Source organism: Prorops nasuta, unplaced genomic scaffold, assembly GCF_024137725.1.
Source record: "Prorops nasuta isolate Cenicafe-Biocafe unplaced genomic scaffold, Cenicafe_Pnas_1.2 PNAS00005, whole genome shotgun sequence".
Taxonomy (NCBI): domain Eukaryota; kingdom Metazoa; phylum Arthropoda; class Insecta; order Hymenoptera; family Bethylidae; genus Prorops; species Prorops nasuta.
This window is the reverse complement of record NW_027116802.1, coordinates 4,839,585-4,859,977: the sequence shown is the minus strand read 5'-3', so window position 1 is coordinate 4,859,977 and position 20,393 is coordinate 4,839,585. Positions and strand designations below refer to the sequence as shown.

The following is a 20,393-nucleotide window of genomic DNA, read 5'->3' as shown; positions in this document are numbered from 1 at the left end:
TATTCTTTGGACCAAAAATTTGGGGCCTCCTTAAACGAAGAAGAAAGTCGTTCCTACTCATATACCGTAGTGTAATTCTGTATTATATTATTTCCCACTGCATTAAGCTTTCAATGCGGGATTACATCGAAGAAAAACTAATAACGTACATTTGAATATTTTCCGTCGTTGCTGTAGAGTCGCCAAGAAAATTTAATTAGAACTGCGCAGTATGCTCAAAAGATAAAATTTATGCATGTCTAGGCTTGCGTGACGTACGAATGAATTATCTCGCACGTAGAACCCACACGTATGTAACCCAGTCTCGCAAACCTGCTTATTCTGGTTTTTAAGATTGGTCTGGTCCAACGCGTTTTAGCAACTTCCTCTATTAATAAACTTACTAATAACCTTTAATTGCTTAATCCTCCTGATTATTAGTCAGCCTATTGTTACTTCTTTTGTAATATATACCCTCTAAATTATTCTTCCCTTTCATTGTCCACATCTAACTTACTCATTCTTATTCATTCATCTTTTCGGGACCTTTCGTCAGCGAGAATATTTTATCGTTGTTATTATAATTTTAGAGGAAAAAATAGAGAAGAAAAACAGATTAACGTTAAAAAAAAAACGATAGCTTATCAGGAATCCGTCCAACCGTTAGTGTAACGAAAGAAACAAGCCTTGGCTCGTGTTAATGTAATATTTTTTTAGAAACTTAAACTTACTTTGTCCTTTTACACTTAGATTAGAGTCCTCTATTCATTAACGCGGGCGAATTTGCGTTTGACTGTAAAATATAATATTTTTAACGCGCTATAGTTAGTATATATAAAGATACGGTTAACTTTTGTGTAGGTATATTCAGCAGTAGTGTCCCTCTTCAAAATTTTCATACATATGTAGAAATAATGTTGTAAATGGCATAAAACACACTTTTTATTTCTTACAGATCTATTTGTATATACGCATTACAATAGTGGCACATTTGTTACACAGATTTTGTTTTACCCTCACTCATATATCTCTATTCCTCTGTCTTCCCAGCATCGATCTCGATAAAGTTACTACGAAAAATCGTACCTAAGCATTAAACTTATCGAAGAGTAGTGATTACTTCTATAATCTGGCTTCCGGCATTACAAAGTCAACTATGGTAATCACAGCATCGACAAGAGAATATCTAAGTGTTACGAGAAACCTTAAGCTTATCGAAAAGTTCAAGGAGAGTCACGCACTCTGAGCTATACGCGTTTGGTTAAATTCCTATGGCTCGGATACTCTGGGGTTGCATTTAAGAAATCGCGCACCGATCCATCTGGATTTTATGGTACATGTACACGCGAGTTGGCGTCACACAGTGCGGCGAAGGCGCATTTATCGGTCGCGACACCCACGCGTGTTTACTTAAGCAGCACAAGAATAAGAAGCAGGTAACGAGAATTAAATGTCATTGAAGAAGGACCTCAGGAACCGAACGGTGGAAGGTTACGAGTGGCAAAGTCCGTATGTTTAAATCTCCTTCACTGCAATTATCCCTATCATCTTGAAAGTATAGAAAATAATAAAATGGAAAGAAACGTGAACGATAAAAATACACGAGTATACATTGAACGTGTTTTAAGGAGAGATCCTACAAATCGATATTTTGCAGCAGGAAGAACTAAACTTTACCTTAACTTTAAAAAAAAAATAACGATGTCATAAAACGTCCTTGAACTCGGTGTTGACCGGTTTATACGAGGCGACGAGCTTATTCGTTACACGGATTGGAGGAAACTCTTCGTTCAAGGGCCACGTCCATTAATTAAACATATAATTAACGCTTTCTCGCAAAATCTCACTACTATATATTATAAAGCAGTAATCATGTTGGGCCTTGTTTCTCATATGGCATTCGACATTTCTTTCGTTTCATTGTTCCTACATGACTTAAATCATCCTAATAATAATAATATGTATCGTATAATGTGGATTTTACGCAAGTGAGATTAACAATCGCGCGCAATATTCTTATATATAAATTTAAATCTGGTATTATCACTAGTAGCTTCGAATAGATTATATGGATCACGTCGCAGCTCAACACAGTTGCAAGTTTAGTTTCGATTTGTCGATGTTGGAGGAAATTTGTTGCTGGTTTGGGCAGGGTCGCAACGACAGACGCAGCACGATGGGAAGAGAAACCAATCCATGAAAATTCCTTTGCAATCATTGTCCGGATCATAGGCGAGCAATCTGTGCCATTTGTATTTCTGTTCGCAACCACAGTCACCGGTGCATCGGTTCGTCTGCGTTTTCCTTTCAAGAAAAGGGATATTTAACGTTAGATTAATACATTAATAGCAAAATTGCACTATAAAACTTTCTATATTCTCTGCAAAGTAAAACGCTCTAGAGCATATATTAAATGACATGGATTTCTGTTATTATAACAAATATTTTCAATAAAATGTTATCGAAACTTCTTGCTATTTGCATTTAAAAAGGTCGTGTGCAAAATTTTAATAATTCCAATAGTCACAGAGATACACGTCTCCTTGTATCAATTCTTTGAAGCGTTTCAACAGACGGACCCTATATATACAGGGTCCAGCAGTTAAAACCATCCAAAGCATAGATACACGAAAACGAATATTTCCCTAACTATTAGAGTTGTAAAAATGTTCTACAAGTCCTTTTTAAATAGAAAGTAGTGAAGTATTCCAAAAAGATGCAATTAAAATTTACAATATCTTTCACAATAACAACGAAATATTTCTTCTTACATCTATATACTGGTGTCCCACGAAGGATAGCCATGCTAATACCATCGGATAGGGGACAAAAATCTAAGTAAAAAAGTTGTAAAAACGTTTTTGCTAGCACCCTTGATTAAAAAGTTATTTGGAATTAAAGATTATCGATTACAGTAGGCCTTCTTTAAGAGGAAGATTGTTTTGGTCGCATTATAAGGTTGCTAAGATTCTATGAATTAGAATACTAAGAAAAACATAAAGCCAAACATCCACTTGAGACTAGATTGTAGTGGTTAAAGGCCGAACGGCAGTTTCGAGTGCCAACGCCATAAAAACAATCAAAATATAAACACACCATAACAATAGTCTCAAGTGGATGTTTGGCTTTGTATTTTTCCTAGTATTTTAATTCCCAGAATCTTAGCATTTCTGTTCTTATAATGCGATCAAAACAATCTTCCTCTTTAAGAAAGGAACTACCATAATCGATAATCTTTAATTGCAAATAACTATTTAACCAAAAGTGCTAGCAAAAAAGTTGTAAAAACTTTTTTGCTTAGATTTTTGTCCCCTATCCGATGGTATTGGCATGGTCATCGTTCGTGGGACACTGTATACTATAATTCATTTTAACTGTCAAACCCTATATGTTCGAATCTACTCACGAGCAGACTTCTTGGTGAATGGCCTGCTCAAAGTGCTGCGTGTTCACGATCGCTCGGATTTTTCCAGCACTGTTGCTAGCCCAGTAGGGTGTCACGATTTCCACCTTCGATTCGCAAGCATCGATCCTAAAAAGTGAAATTACATTGCACACACTGTTATATACCGGTGCTAATCCTGAGAGGCTGCTTTCGTTAACAGAAAGCAATCATGAACTTGTAGATTTAATAGATTAAATTTAATAGAATTACATATCTCTCCCAGCATATATTACAGATATCCACTCTTAACAAAACCACGCCAGATTTGCTCGAATACCTTAGGTATTAGCTATATTTACCTCCCACTGTCGGAAGTACGAGTCTTTCCGAAGGATTGCCTGGCATCTCTGCCACTTCCCGCAGTATTCCCAAAGAACGAATCACCTGCATTCGTTTGACCCATTTCTCCGTTCAATTCCTCGCCTGGAAATTTGGGACCTCCATCCGGTGAATCGCGTCCATCGAAATCTTTGCTTCTTTTTCGCCGCGTCCTGTGTCGTGTCTCTGGTGTCATCTCAAAGTCACCGTACATTCTTTTCATCAACGCTTTGTTCTCGTCTATAAAACGCTCTATTCTTTCTCTGAGAGAAAAGAAATTCGTATTCGTGTATAGGCTTGTTTAATTCCGATTAGCTATATATAGTCCTAAAGTTTATTATTATTTTTTCAAACGAATGATAATCTGCCATGCATGCAACGACCATATTCTGGTTTTTAATAGAAATTACGTAGCAAAGAACTACGTTCAGCACTTTCTCACTTACATTGGGTAGGTGTTTCCGGCAGTTGGACAGAAAAGCTGATGGTATCTTTTGATACACGGCGCGCCACGTACTAGGTCACCTCTCAGCTCGACTCCCAAAGCAACCGATAATGCCGTCCAAAGAATCTGCAAATTTTCAAGGTTCAACTTATCAAATGTATTTACTAGAATTTATCAGTGAAATTATATACGTATATCTATCGAGACAACGACAAAAAGCATAGATTATTATTATTATTAAATTTACGAAGCAGTTACTTGTGTGTGTTCAAATGAAAACAATGACTTTAAAAGCGAAATAATGAAAAAATTAGTCTTATTATCGCAGAGCGCTTGATTACATTATAAAGATATATAAGTGTATATAAGTAGTATTAAAATAATACTATAATACAATTGCATAATTCGATTTTAACAATACATTTTTCGTGATTCCCACAACCGCGTGTTTATATCGATGAAAATTATGAGTCCTGCTGGAACAGCTGGGTAAGAATTAAGTTGATACCCACGCGATAATGGCCTTCGTTCCTACCTGAATGTAATGTCTACGCGACAAAATGTCTGTAAAAAATCATGATAAGACCAACCCACGTAAGTAAACCAATGTTATTTTTAATCCCCCCACACAAACAAGGTTCTACTTTTATTTTAAACTATAGTACTTTCTACTATGTTTTCTGCAGAGTATAGCTGAACGATTTTTCTAAATAAATACCGCAGTATCGTTATTCAATATTTCCAATTGAAAAGTAAATTCCTTTTCGAGTCTTTATTTCTTTGACCCTTCAATTATAATCGACTGAATTTTACTCCAATTTCTATATGGGAGATCTTAAAGCGGTACTGTGATGATTAAAACAGGCTTAAAATAAGGAAGGTTATCAAATTAGAACCTTCGTTTCCTTAAAAGATGAAAAGGTCCAAAACTTATTTTCCGACTCAGGATAAGATCATGACTATACTATATATATATATATATATAATAAATATAACTAATAGTCGAAAGATTCTTCTGGATTGCAAATAAGGTGTATATCGAGAGTACAGGCAATGGGATGGTACATTACTCCTTCTCGATATTCCAATAACGAGACCTCCTGGGTAGCCAGTTATTAGTTATAATTAACACTTACAACCGGATGTATCAATCTCATTAGTCTGAGGCGCCTCGTGCCTGTACGCATTTACTCGCACGTGTCTCTACTCTGACACGCGCCGTATCGTATAACACCTGTTATATATATATATACTCACTTACCAATTAGAATTAAGAATAATTTCTTTCCTTCACCTCCCCCCTCCCCATTTATCTATCGTCATTCTCTCCAGATTTCACAAAATAAATCGAACAATTTCGTGCAAAAGATTTCGTGGAGACCAGAGAGTATAATATCGCTTTTACTTTCTCCTTCTTTCCACATACAATTATCACAAAATTAAGAAATATAGATTTCCAATAAACCCATAAACGAAAACTGAAACAGGACATTTATTGAAAATAATTTTATTTTTCAAAAGTGAAATATTAGGGTACAAAGGTATAGTCATTGATTAACCGGAAATAGGTCCTGATTCCTCAAGAATTCTAAGCCCACGTTAAAATCTCCGTCAAACGGTTGGTGCATGGGCGTCATTCAGCGTCATTTCTGTTAGGCAGAATCGTTCCTGTATACTCTGGGGACAACTGAAAGCGCGGTGCATCGGCCGCTTGTCGTCGAATCACGTCACTAGGATATGTTATGCTAGACAGTTGCATTCGTAGAGAGAAAATAGACGTATATAGATACTATATTATATAATACATATTACGCATTGCATTTACACTGCAAAACAGATCTGATCGACATTTTCTCTCCATATTAATGCTTCAAAATCATAACCTTTGTTTTTTAGCTCTGTGTTTTATTTGCTCCTATTCATTTTATTTCATCATGTCTACTATCGTAGAATTTTACAGAAAACTATAGAACGGTCATTGCCATTAAATAGAACCAGCCGTCAGGAATAATATACTGTATAATACATATTGGCTATTCTGGTTAAGCATTTCATTAACTTTATAAAATTAATCTATTACGCGATGAATTATGACATATGCGAGATGAAGCGTCTGAAAGCTATTCTAGAATGATGTGAAGCTCGCTAATAAGGGTAGCCTAATGATCGTTCGATTACAGTTAGAGATTCAATCGTAATCGGTATGGTATATAGTGTATCATTAAAATCGTTTCAGCGGTCGCTTAATCGTGAAAATGCTTGTTCTATTCGATCATGTTAATTTGTAGTCAGTTTAGTTTCACAACAGTTTCAATAAACTATTCCATCGTTATTCTATCGACAAAGATGATAACGATCATTGTCTGCCTATATATATATATATATGTTATTTTCAAAGAGAAAAACAATTGATCGTTGCTTGATAGCTTAACAGCAAACGTAGCGAGGATGTTTTATACAGGTGTATTTACAATTGCAAAAAGTCATTCGACCACCAAATGGTAGTTTCAGTGTTAATCATAATCATAAAATTAATAATTAAATTTTAACGAAGATACCAGTCACCGTCATCAGAAATGAAATTCAGCAACGAACGATAGCAATGATATGCCAGTATATGGAAGACTTTCAAGTTTCGAAAAAAGCTAATTCGGATGGTAAAAGAATGAAATTTCGTTAAAGCAATTTCTTCTTACATCAGGATCACCAAACCTTCTCACTTCTGCAGGATAATATCGACGTTGAGCTGATTAGACGATCGTTCGCGTGCCAGAAATAGCCGCAACTATACCGTTCTTTCGCAAGTGTAGTCGATGTTTCAACCCACCAAGGACGATCTCCAACTTTTCCAGCTTGTTTGCAAACTTTGGGACAAATAATCAGAAAATCATGCAAATCGATGCAAATTTTATCCGCGGAGTTTCTTATTTAAAAACTCGTGTGCATTATGATATAGAAGAATAATATAATTTATTCTAGTAATCCATGTTATATAAAGAATACAAAGTCCCTAAAAACTGAATTAGCAGGAGATAATAAAAGTTTCGATCGTTTCAAGTTCAACGATTATACTATATACATATACATATCGAAAAGTATCAGAGGCAGAAGATATAGCGAAGGTGTATTTCTCTTAAAATCGAGATTTCGATCCAAGTCGCTTCTGCGGCTATAAATTCAAGGGGCCAACGATGCAATTAACTGTGAATATATGACTTCTGCATATATCAACGACTTGTTGCTAGTTTGATAGCGCTATTAACTTTTCAACAACGTAACAAATTGACTTTACCAAAAAAATATAACGTTCGGTTGTTATTTCCATGTAAATTATATTTCTTGCTCGAAGAAAACGGGCTAAGATTGTAAAACGCTTTGAATTGAAGAGCACCCGTCTATATAGACGGTAAATCTTTCTTGGAAGAATGCAAAGGTACGAGGTTAGCGAATCTCAGCGAATCGTAGTCTGATTTATTATGCGATGATGGCATATGACGGTGTAAAGCTTGTTATCCTTTCGAAAAAATCTTTCGTAGCCACGAAATGACAGTATCTCGACTGATTTGTGTGTGCGTGTGTGAGCAGGAAGAATCCAATATATATTTATATACCTAAACTGATGCATAAAGTGTTGCGGAGCAACATTTATTTCATTTAACGCAGCGAGCATTCTTCAGCTGTATTAAAAATATTTCGAAATGAAAGAAATCTGGTTTTGTTCCGTTCTAAGGTCGAAAGGTTACCGTCTCAATGCCAGAGAGCGTGAAAGGTATGGGTAGCTGACCTTAAAGGGAGAGGGGATTGGCGTGGTGTGGCGTAGCGGCATCGATACGCTGTAAATTCCATTTGCTCTGATGAACGCGGTGCACGAAACTGTGCCTGGTCAGGTGTTCCAATATATATATATATATATATATATATGTAGTACACGCAATACTAAATTCGCTTTATATCGTTTCGTCGACGCAAGTAACGATGGCTAACAACAATAAGGAAGATACTTGCGTGTTGGATCAGATGATCTTGGCGAAATGTCAGTTATCTGCAACCGCTAGACTATCCATATATATATACATACAGTATTGTATAGGTATGTCTATATAGTACACAACTATACGTGTATGAGAACCTGTAGCCACGGTCACCGCGTTCGATCACCTTTCGAATGTTGCTCGCCATTCTCAACGAGTTTCAAGTACGAGTCTCTCGGAGAAGGCTTTGCATCAAAGCTGAAATCTCTGACCCTCAAACGGTCCCGAAATTTCCAAAAATCTCCAGAATATTATAGGAAATCTAAAGATTCGTCCCTTTGGTTTACCCACGTTTATTGAAAGGATCGACAATTTTTAAAATTTTTCCAGAACATATTTTTTTCTGCACATGGTTGTATAAAAAAAGACTAGGAAACGTTTAAGTTAATTAGCTTCAGTGGCTGATCAGTGATCTTGATTACCTGTCTCTTTAATTTATTCACGTTTATTTTAAAGTTTGTTCATTTTTTCAATCGCTTCAAAGGATACATTTTACTACACACGGTCGTACAAGAAATGTTCAGAAAATGTTGAAGAGAATCAGCTTACGAGGCTGATCAGCGACTTTGATTTTTTGTCTCGCATCAGCTTATCAGGTTTATTATATATGTACTCGAGAGTCTTAACAAATGTTCCGATTGGACCAACTCACGTAATAATATTCTACACGTGGTTGTATGCACGAGAAAAGTCTAGGAAACGTTTAAGCGAATAAGCTTACGTGGCTGATCAGTGACCTCGATTTTCGTAATTGGATCGCGACCGCTCGCCACTACGATACGGTTTATAAACCGTGAAAACTTTCACAGTCGATAGGCTTCCGATATCCGCTTAGCGCAAGGTCGATGCATAAATATAGTTCAATCCTGACGAAATATTGTTTTAGGAATTCCGTGCGTGCGTTATATACTATGTTAATCACGCGGACGTGGCTCTGTATTATACAACACGTGTACACATGAAATCCATGTTGGCTTTGCTCGTCCGGAATGCAAATGGACTCTTTCAGAATTTCCCTCGTCGGATCAAATCCTTTTTTTCTAATTTTAATTCTCAGCTGCGCTCCAGGTTACTTTCTTCCGATTCTCCGCAGTATTCTCAAAGAGAGACAACTTCAGTTGGAATATAGAAGATAACTCACCGGTATTTGTAAAGAACTTTCGTCACCGAGTTTCGAATTTGAGTGGAGAGGTAGAACGGATACCGATCCATTAAAAAAAAAAAAGAAAAAAAATAGGCCCCTGAATAGGAATAACAATCTCATCGTCGTATAGTATATATTTTTCTTCCGATTCTTCGCGATACAATTTCAAAGAGAAACGACTTCGGTTGGAATATACAGGGTCACTCACCGGTATCTGTAGAAAACTTCCATTATTGAGTTGCGGGTATGGGTAGAGAGGTAGAACGGGTACCGATCCATTTTTCAAAAAAATAGGCCCCTGAATGGGAGTAACTTGCGCGTCCCTGGGCACATCCTGCTCATCCTCGTCATAATAATCCTCGAAATCGTCATCGTAATCTATTACAGCGTGCACCGATGTTTTTGTACCCGGCGCTCCATAACTGCCGCTATTCACTCTCGTGTACCTTAAAAACAGAAAGCACGGATGAGAAAATAGCAATTAAAATCGTTATTGGATCGCAGCTTTCAATTTCGCAGCACAAGCGAGCGAGACAGTTTAAATTAAGGAATGCATTCAGAGAATACATATACGCGTTTCATGACATAATTACTTACTCGCTCGTCATGCAGATAAATAAAAACAAGTCACGTTCGCTTATGACTGGAATTCGACAGAATTCGTTCAGGAATGCAAAGACACATTTCGAACGACCGTCAACCACGCGAGTTATCATTACACAAGAGGAATTAAGGAGACCCTCGCAGCTTTCCCCTCGAGCCAACGAAAATCATTACATTGCTCTTACACTATATACATATATACATATAAATTCGAATCGAATCAATTCGATTTGAGCGAACGAAGCTCCGCGCCCTAATTAACCGCCAAATTAACTTAAATAACCGGCTGCTGCTAATCCCCTGACGTCATCGAGCGAACCGCATCCTTCGATCGCAAAAAACTACCATTCGCATGCAAATGCACCACGTACGCGATATAACGCGACGTACATCATCCTCGATTCATGGAAATTCGTGCAATTTTTATAAAGCAACCAGTACAGCAATCTCTCAATAATCCTGTAAACGCCGATATAACGCAATTGTCCACCTTGTATTTATGATTCCTCGCGACTACGTCCCTCCGCATTTCATCAAATAACTGATAATCTACATCATTCGCTCTGCTGCTTACCCAGTGGGTCTATCAGGCAAGTTATCCTGATCCTGGGATATCCTGGAGTCTCTCCGAGGATCGCTCGAAGTGTCCTGATGTTGCTGGCTATTGTGTTGCTGCTTTGGCTGATGCACTTCTACTGGTGGGGGGTGGGTTTCCTGTTGTCTGGGTTGGATCCGCCTAAAATCCTGATTATAGTCGACGTAACGAGTATCCTGCGAGGATAAGGACGAATGCTCGATGTAGAGATCCTGACTTCGCTGCTCGATCGGGTGTCGAGAGTTTTGAACGTTCTGCGACTGATGCTGCTGTTGCTGATGGTGGTGATGATGATGATGACGTTGTTGTTGCTGCTGATATCTCACCGGTGGTATGTACGGTTGATTATGATACGGATCTGGATTATTATAATCCGGTAATGGCGCTGGTGGCAAAATTGCGTTCAGTCTGAGATTGTTGACCGTGGTGTGACTTCCGGTGTAGAGAAATGGAGACGGCGTCGCTGGGGATTGGTAAGGAAGACTGAAATTGGCTAGCAGAGCCATTTCTTCGATGTATCCAGAAGGAGCTTAGGTTTGAGAGACAGACGCTTGACACTTTTATGAAGGCTTGCTAAATACGTCAGGCGGTATTTCTAATACAGATATTGATATCCGATTATGATTGGTTCGTGAGGAGGACCAAACTTTCGGATCGATTATACTGTTTTTGTATAATTTATCTGGCACAGCACGTAATTCTTTCAAGGTCGCTCGATCAGGAAATTACAAGTTGATCTTTGTTCGACGATTGATCGATCTATCTCGCTTCCGTTGCGCGTACATGATAAACCCGCTGGTGCGGGCTGTCATGGACGTGGAAAGGTCATGCAAGCATGGTTGAATTTTCTGAAAATGTTATACAGGTCAGTTGTAAATGGGTTAGTTGTTCTATCTGATTTTAATTGAAATTCTACATACCACATAATTAATCATGGAATTTAATTGTCTGTTCAGCCTCCGGTCATTTATACCCGTGGATCGCCGTTCTGCCGGAGGATCGACTAGTATCGTCTTCTTTTCTGCAATAAAAGGATAAAATAATTTTAGTACGCGGATTATCGAAAAATGGAGTAAATAGATAACGCTGTAATTACTTTGGTCTAGTAGTAATATTTTTTCTATAACAATTCTAGGGGATAAAATGGTATAGGTGCATATCTATAAAGTTTTTAATGAGATGCCAGAGGTGAATCACCTCCTTCCGGTGCGTAAGCGCTAAAGCTTTCGACGTAATAAAATCGGTAGAAACACTGCGACTGAAGAATCCTAGGAATCCCTTGGACGAGCGATAGAATTTTTCCACGAACCCACTTGGCTAATACCAACGGTAAAGTTATTCAATTATGTAACACATATAGAAATGCTGTTTACGAAAGTCCAGGTATAGCGCATGCGTTATAATAAAAACATTCGAGTTTTGGAGAATGAGCGAATTGTTGAAAGTTTTTATGAGAGAGAATAGTATTTTTTGTGTTTGTGTCAAAGGTTCAGAAGACTCGCTCCTAATTGCTCACCAATTTAGAATGAATAGCATATAGGAACTGAGATTGAAAAGGAGGGAATGAGTAAGATCCCCCCCCCCCCTGAAATTTGACATTTTAGTTCTTTAATAATTCCAGGAAATTTTTCTGATAAAGGCTTCATGGAGTTCTTGAAGGTTTTTTTTTAATAAACCATGATAATTATTAAAGTTAGTCACATACTGAAGATTTCACCCATTTTTATAATTAAACTGGTTCTGTTAAAGTCAAGAGACACTGTAGTGTTTTAACAACAAATAATTTTTAAAAAGCTGAAACACTACCATCTTTTTCACGAAGTTTGACTGTACTTTATCTACTTTTTATTTTTCATGGAAATATTTTGATATCTGTTTACTTTACTCTTTTGAAATCATTTAAGCCAACTACAAGATTGTAAAACTATAGTAAATTTATCAATTTTAAGGATACTTGCTATAAAAAACTTACAAATTTTATGAAAATAGCATTTTTTGCACTATTAAAGAAAAAAATTTGTTTATATAAAATTTACAGTATAAGATTTAACTCTACATACCAATGAAATAACACGCATTGAAACTTCAATTATCGTTAAATCTATACGAAACTCTTCTTTTAAGTAAAATCATGAACTAAAGGTGTATTAAACAGACACACACACACATATATATACTATATAATTCAAATGCTTAGAAGAAAGCAGCTAGACATAAATACCTACATATGTTACATAAATAATAGTATTTACCAAATTAGCAATATATCTAGCAACGTATTAGCAAAGACCATCTCTATAGTTTAAAGTTAATCTGCGAAAAATTCTAAAAAAAACTTCAATATTACCAATGGCTGACTATCACAATTTTCTGACGTCGCTAATTAGAGCAGATTTTAAAGGAGTATAAAACAGGTCCTAGGATTTCGTAATTTTATTATAGCCTTACAAAACTTGATTTTAATCCTAAAACATCCTACGTTGAGGATCTTCTCAAATGCCTATTATAAAACTCTATCGTGCATCGAGACACTATTTTTTGCTTCTTATTTTTTTGTGAAAGTATTTTATATTGAATTTAAGGTTGAGAAAGTATTCTGAAAGAATAAAGTAGCATTTATTTTATAAAACTAAATATAGGAATAACTAAGACTTTGTTCAAATGTTTAAAGATCATTATAATATATAAATTAATAAAGGATTAAAGTTTTGACTCGAGTATTGAGACATTGTATATATAGGTTGAGGAAGGAAAATTTGGCGTCCGGTTTGAATTCACCACGCAACATTCACCGCGGGCAAAACAGTTGTGCAATAGGTAAGGTATACGCAATTAGGTTTTGACGATCACTTAAATTCTCGCAACGTCAAATCTCGCTTCTTGGAACTATAATACGTAGGTGTAAATGTTCACCATGTGTGTACAACATAGCTACTGTATTTATTGATTATTGGAACCACTCCTTTAATCCTTTAATTCCGATCGAAAGATCTACACATGCTATCGGTTATTTGGTATTTGCTATTTTCAGAAAAAAAAAACTAGAAAAGTCTGAAAACATCCTCAATTTTGATCGGTTATTTAATTTTTGCAATTTTACACGAAAAACAAATTAATTCAATTTCCATAAAATCATCAGCTTGAAAACTACGTATTCATTATGTGATAGTGTTCGATACAATTAAAGATAAATTTTTCAAAAATTTTGATATTAAAAAAATATATTTTTGTTTTAATACTAATAGGCTCTAATCATATAGCTTCTACGATAAGTTTATATTATTATTGAGTGACAATAACTTTGTACTAATAAAAAATTAAGAATTAAAATTTCTAATAGAATTCATATCATTCGGTTTTAATTTTTTTCGATATGTTGAAAAAACTTTATAGTTGAATTAAGTCCGTTTGAGAAGATAATCCTCAATAAAATTAAATTTAGGGCCACTTGGTCAATTACCAAATGCTCTGTCATTGTGGAAATTTAATGTTTTCATTTTTATTATAATCTATATTTTATATTATATAATTTACAATGATGATTTGTGCGAGCACGTGCTTTGTCAACTTCTAGTACATCTGCAACGCGAGAAGATGTTGAATATTAACCAATTAGCTCCCGATCGCTCGATAGAAAGTACTCCCAGCAGCTGATTGAGCCATGATAGAGATCGGGAGATACTCTCATGAATATTCTAATGTTTACTAAAAAAGAGGTAAGGTGGCCTCGAATACGTAATATTGTGTCGCTAATAAAGAGTCGAACGTTAGCGCGGGTCTGCAAGGATCTCGTGGGTGGCCGAGAGATCGCCTCCGCCCCAATGTCTATGCCTATTCTTACACGTACATTATAATAACTGGTATCGTTGTCACAAACCTATTAGATGTGTTCGACGCTTCTCGGTCAAATTTGTAAATTACTTTTTTAAGCCGTGTTCGTCCCCCCCCCCCCCCCCCCCTCCCCCTAAAAGAAAAAGTGCTCTTTATAATCTTACACCTGTACGCGATATGGTTGCTATAGGCCTGCGAGAAATGTACGACTCTTCAGTCAAACTCGTAAATTACCTTTTCGCATCATGACCCACCCCATCCCCCCCGAAAATTTTGTCATGTTGGCCCTCTCGCATCAGCCACTTTCGCCGCTCGCTCTCATCAGCATCACTTTCGCTCGCTCTCATCACTTTCTTCGATTTTGGATAATATGCAAAACGCGTTTCACCAAAAGCAAATCTAGCATGATCGATCTTATCTCGTGATATTCCACACAGCGATTCGTGTATCGACTGGACACGGTTTTACATACCTGTTGGTCGACCGAGTATCGCGTGGAGCGATTTTCTGCACGGCGCCCTTGCACCAAAAATTGAACTCTGTCTGCGAAGAGCGGACGGTGGCTTTCACTTTTCTCCGCGGCTAAAACTGCAGTATCGACGAGGGCCAACGCGGCGGAAAGACACTTTGAACTAATGGGTTGCCGAAACGTTACGATAAAAAGCTGAGAGATCCGGAGTTTAGTGGAACCGCGTTTAGGTTAGGTTATTAGCGGCCGAGCCGAGCGGCACAGTAGCGCCGTGGCTCCGTCGAGGGAGGACCGTGAAATCACTGTTGCTCGGAAAAGGTCCTACGACTCTCCTACTGCGACCAAATGCGGTTGACTCAGACCGTAGGCTTTATTAGTCGACGTTAGTTGGTAAACTGGGAGAGTTTGAAGGTGACACGTGCGTCTGACGAGTAAGCGTACTCGTGCATGCCTGCCGCGCGCGCTCGCAAGAATCGTGTTGTCCGGCGCCGCGCGCGAAACGCCTCGTTGACGAGCAATAACTGAAAGAAGAGAGGCGTTTTAGCTGACTCTAGAAGGGGATTGGGGATACGAATACGACGAGAGGTGTTCGGCACTCTCGATCATCAAGAGTACCGCGGTGCGGTACGTTGCTTGCGGTCCTCAGCCTCTCTCACTTTCCGTTTCTCGCTTTACCACCCCTCTCCCCGCCTTCTTCTTCGCCAGCTCAAGCCCCTTCTTAACATCCTGCTCCCCTCCCCCTTCCCAATACTTCACTCTTTCTCTTTCAAACTTCTCATTATGGCCGCACCTGGGCGCTATTCATCTCTCTTTCTGCCATGTTCCTGACACATCAGAATAAACTCTCGGCAAATTTCTTTATCTTATAATCTCACTCATGCGTATCCTGTGCAACTCGCAAAACTGTATAACCTTTCTTCGAACATTTCAGTTTCAGGAAAACTCGCAAGGTTCCTTGAAAAGAATTATTGAAGAAAATTCCTCGAATTTGCTCTGTCGAGAAAACTGCACAGGGGAATTGAGTTGCATTGAAAATTGTTTGAGTTCTTATCGATGAAAGTCTCGGTCCAGGATGTTTGTGGATCAAAGCGAGTTTGTATAAGTCTTCGTAGTTCAATTTATATATATATATATATATGAGAGAGTGTCGCAATGGGGTCTTTCCGTCTCGTTAATCCTGTATATCTGTCGGGCAGGAGTTATAGAGTTGTTAGAAATTGGTACTGGTTGACCGCGACGTGCACGAACCGATTGACTGGTTGTTTAATTAAGAAGGAAAGCCACATTGTAAAACTGAAAAAATTGACTTTTTTTTCAATAATTGTTAGAAAAGAATGTCAAGATAATTTTGAAAATGTTTTAAAATTAAAAATGAACTACCATTAATATTCTATCGGCTCATTCGATCGTTTTTGTTAACATTCATTTTTACGAGCATTTTTTTCAAAATGGTTTTTTTCAAATATTCGGAAAAGTAACTCAAAAAATAATCGACCGATGGTTTTCATAATTTAAAGATAGCTCATTGAATTTTTTAGAATATGAACTAACACTTTTGGGAAAGTATTATTTGAAATTAGATTTTTATTGTATTTACGAAACAAATAAATCTTTCATAAAAGAAGTTTTAAATTTTTCTGTAACTTCTTCAAGTACGTTCGACATTTAATTTTTTCTTCGCAGTTTTGTTCATATTCTTGCAAAAAATATTAATTATATTAAAAATAAAACATTCACATTAATTTCAAACAAAAATAGCGGTCTCCGGAATTCCCACCAACGACACACCAGCTGCAGCACGAAGAACCAATACCGAAAACATTTAAAAAACTGTAGATATTTTTGGTTAGAAAATTCTGAAGAAATCATCAAGTATACTTGAAATTATAAAGAAAATATTCTCAAAGTTGAACAAATTAAGTTTTTCCAGGTGAAGAAAAAACTGAAAAGGGCTCGTAAACCTTTAGGACCTAATGAGCTCCTCCCTGCCCCTTTAATGGCTCACTCGCAGTGAGAGTCCAACGTTAATTTAAAAATCGTGCGCGTTCCCTGCTGATGATCTGCAACGATCGTCACGTGCGCGTCGATTTCGAAACTGGATCTCGCAAGTTTCAACGAGAACAAATGGGAGATCGTGAAGGGAGAGTATTAAGAGAATTCAGTACCTATTGTGTGCTTATAGTTTTAATGTGAAACTACAGTTATAAGAGCATGCAGTATAAATATTCAACGTTCAAGAGTTAAGTATATGTGTACTATATACATTTATCAAACTTTCATATACCAAGATCCATCATCCTTTTTTTCAGTATCCTTCTTCTGTACCTTATCTACATAATTGAGTACTGGATCACGCCCCCTTCATTTCAATGTGGATGGACGTGCAGACGGACAGTAACTGTAGTAAATAAATCCTTCTTTAAGGATGCTCATTATCGAATTGCTTTCGCGTGACGCCACAAGTTATATCTATATATATATATATATATAGAGTCCTGTGTAACGATTTTGCCACAAATCTTCAAGCACTTCTAATAACACTTAAAAATAATAATTCCATTAAAAAATTGTCAGCATTCCCTCCTGGATAAAGGATCAAAAATAAAAGAATGCAAATATATTTTGTTAATTAAAATAATCTAGTTGCTTTGAGCTTTTCAAATGGAACTTCCTATTTTTATTGCATATTCTTGTAGCTTATTTCAAGAGCTTTCTAAAACTATTTTAACTTATCATTTCCTTCAGCCTCTCAATAGATATTTTGACTTGAAATTGCATATCTGCGTGGGCTTGGCTGAAGTGGTGTACCCGACCATTACACATACACGCGCATAGTCGCTCACCTATTTGTAATTTCAAATAGCAGTATCTATAGTGAACGACTGGACTAAATGATAAAGGTATATAATGTTTTAGGAAACTTTTGAAATAAACTACCAGAATATGCAATACAAATTAAATGTTATTATAATATATTTATTTAAAAAATAGATTTTAAAAAATATTGAATTTTTATTGTCATCCGATTTATTTTTCTTATGCTATCGGAAACACCAGAATAATCTTGACGACCGTTGCGATAAACATCCTATATACATTTGATAGTTCTTTACTATCACATCCTCTTCTCAGTTGAATACTACTGAAAGTTTAATAAAAAATATCGTTGTCTGCAATGCGACACAACATTTGGTTATTAATATTGGCAAATATTTTTGTAAATCAAAGAAATTTGCACATTCGCGCTAGTTTATTATTAAAAAATGTTTGTACCCAACCTAAGTCAACTATAAAATTATGTGACTGTAAAGTACCGTACGTACAACCTTGACAGCGTAGGAAATTCAATTGGCCCGTTGTTCAGGTTTTCAGTTTATCTGATTCATATTATATAAACATATATACACAGTAATGGGCACATAATTAAAGACACCAATTTTTTCAATATAACATCCATAAATAATACATAAAAATAATTAGAAGAAAAAGCGATATTAGGATTATAAATTTACTAGTCCATATTCTTCATTTTTTTTGCCAATATATCAGAACTTAAAAAATGGCTACTTTTAAAAATAAAAAACATTTCTTTTTTACAAAAATGCACTAAAAATCAGTTATTTTTTCTAATTATTTTTACGTATTATTTGTGGATTTTAAATTGAAAAAAATATAGTTTGCTTATTAATTATATGACCATTACTGTATATATACATATAGGATAAAAAGTTGATAGTAATGGCAGGGGGTTGAAAAAATTCTTGATAGGGCAAAGCTGCGAAAAAGGCAAGGAAAAAAATAAAATTGCATTTGGATTGCTTAGTATTTATTTCGTAGCATTCGCATTGTCTTGAAAATTTATCGTTACGTTCAATTAATTAGGGTCTTTCTACGTACTGTAAGTTGTCGTCCTTCGACTTGTAGTTTCGCAAAGAGCAAATAGCAATTTTTAAAGACATCTTGCGATGAGCATACACACGGCACGAGATGAGTGCAAACGTTTGCGACGAATATTTGTACACTAGAAATTCGTGTGTGGTGAAGTTATCGCCTCCAATGACACGAAGCAAGAAGCAATCAGCTATAACAGAATTAAAATATTTTCTACAGAAACTATACTTCTTCAGGAAATATACCTATGTAATACTATAAAAGATTTTTGGAAAATTACAACGACAAATCGTGGGCAACTTGTAACTTATATCTCTCGTTTCAAGTTTACATAGGGTTATAAAAAAAGAATTTAATAATCATTACTTCAAAATTATTGTTTAATTATAAATATAAATTTATAATTATAGTTATTGATTACAAAGCTGTTAATGACTGCCATAATTTTTTTACAAAATTAGTTTGATAACAATACTAGATTCATTTTTTTCTCAATTATTTAAAAGAAAAAGAAATTATTCAGCTTAATTCTCAAGAATCATTTGATTGAATCATTAGTAGGAGAATTTTTCATTGTGGATGCTTCAAAACTGTCTATGGTTTTCCTAAACTGTCACAAGATACGCGCGGGATATATATGTTACCGCAAGTAAATAGAAAATAGAAACCACACTAAAAGCCCATTATTTTATTCAATAGCACCAGCTTGCACAATTATTTGTAATATTGACATGTATAAACTGCCAGATTTTTACTCTTCGACCAAAGTGATTCTATACTCGTCTATTGAGAAGAATAAATACGTGAGAAAACAGGCAAATAATAGCCTTACAAAGATCCATTATACCGCACAATAAAGTATATATGTTGGTTGTAGTGTATATATATATACACATATATAATAGTTTCTTTAACATTTGTTCAATATGAAGAGCTTACAGCATAAGGACAATGTTTATTTTAAGAAATGTGGTCGAAGATGTATCCTCAAACGTATAGTATATAGTTAAACATCGAATGGACTACGTTTAATTTTATTGGTGTATATATGTGTGTGTAACTGCAACACAAATCACAGGTGAGTCATGTAGAGAATTGGTTTAAAATAATTTAAAAAAATGCAATAATATTGCAACAGTTGCCTGCTTAATAATTCCCCAAAATAGCTCAATTTTGCACTTTACTGTAAAAAACAGACAAATCGATCAAACCCCCACATTATTAAATATACTCGAGAATCTTTACACAGAAAATATTATGCTCTAAAATTTTTATAAAATTACTTCATATCCAGTTTACTCATTGATAAAAATTTAAGGTGTGTATAGAATATAAAAGTAGAATATTTTAATGGAATACAAGTGGATGGAAAAGAGGGAGTGTGAGATGTTTGAATGGGCCAGATGCCACATGCGCAGAGGTCCGTGATAGATAAGTGACCAGCTCCACTCCTTGTGCAAGACAGAATATTTGCAAAGCACAACGTTTATATCTAACACATCGGAGTTACCTATACATTCACCTTTCCTTACCCTTGGAATCAGGAAGCCTCTGTTCTGAACGCACACTTTGAACTGGATGCAGGACTGGCTGAGCTATTGCGGCCCCACTTTCCACTCCTCGTAATCCTGCATTGATATTC

At 36.1% G+C, this 20,393-nt stretch overlaps 1 protein-coding gene across 2 annotated transcripts; it reads right to left on the bottom strand.

The window, feature by feature from the left end:
* Positions 1-1,106: 1,106 nt before the first annotated feature.
* Positions 1,107-15,338, bottom strand: spz3 (Spaetzle domain-containing protein 3). 2 transcript variants are annotated; one of them, XM_066727018.1, is made up of 8 exons: positions 14,864-15,338; positions 11,481-11,581; positions 10,540-11,408; positions 9,571-9,808; positions 4,189-4,313; positions 3,724-4,005; positions 3,386-3,511; positions 1,107-2,283 (listed from the first exon to the last, which is right to left on the bottom strand). In XM_066727018.1, exons 3-8 carry the CDS (start codon positions 11,064-11,066, stop codon positions 2,082-2,084), a joined length of 1,500 nt encoding a protein of 499 aa, XP_066583115.1. In that variant the 5' UTR covers positions 11,067-11,408; positions 11,481-11,581; positions 14,864-15,338; the 3' UTR covers positions 1,107-2,081. The 2 variants fall into 2 exon arrangements, with proteins under 2 accessions (XP_066583115.1, XP_066583116.1); XM_066727019.1 differs by lacking the exon at positions 14,864-15,338 and adding an exon at positions 11,657-11,724.
* Between the last annotated feature and the right edge of the window lie 5,055 nt (positions 15,339-20,393).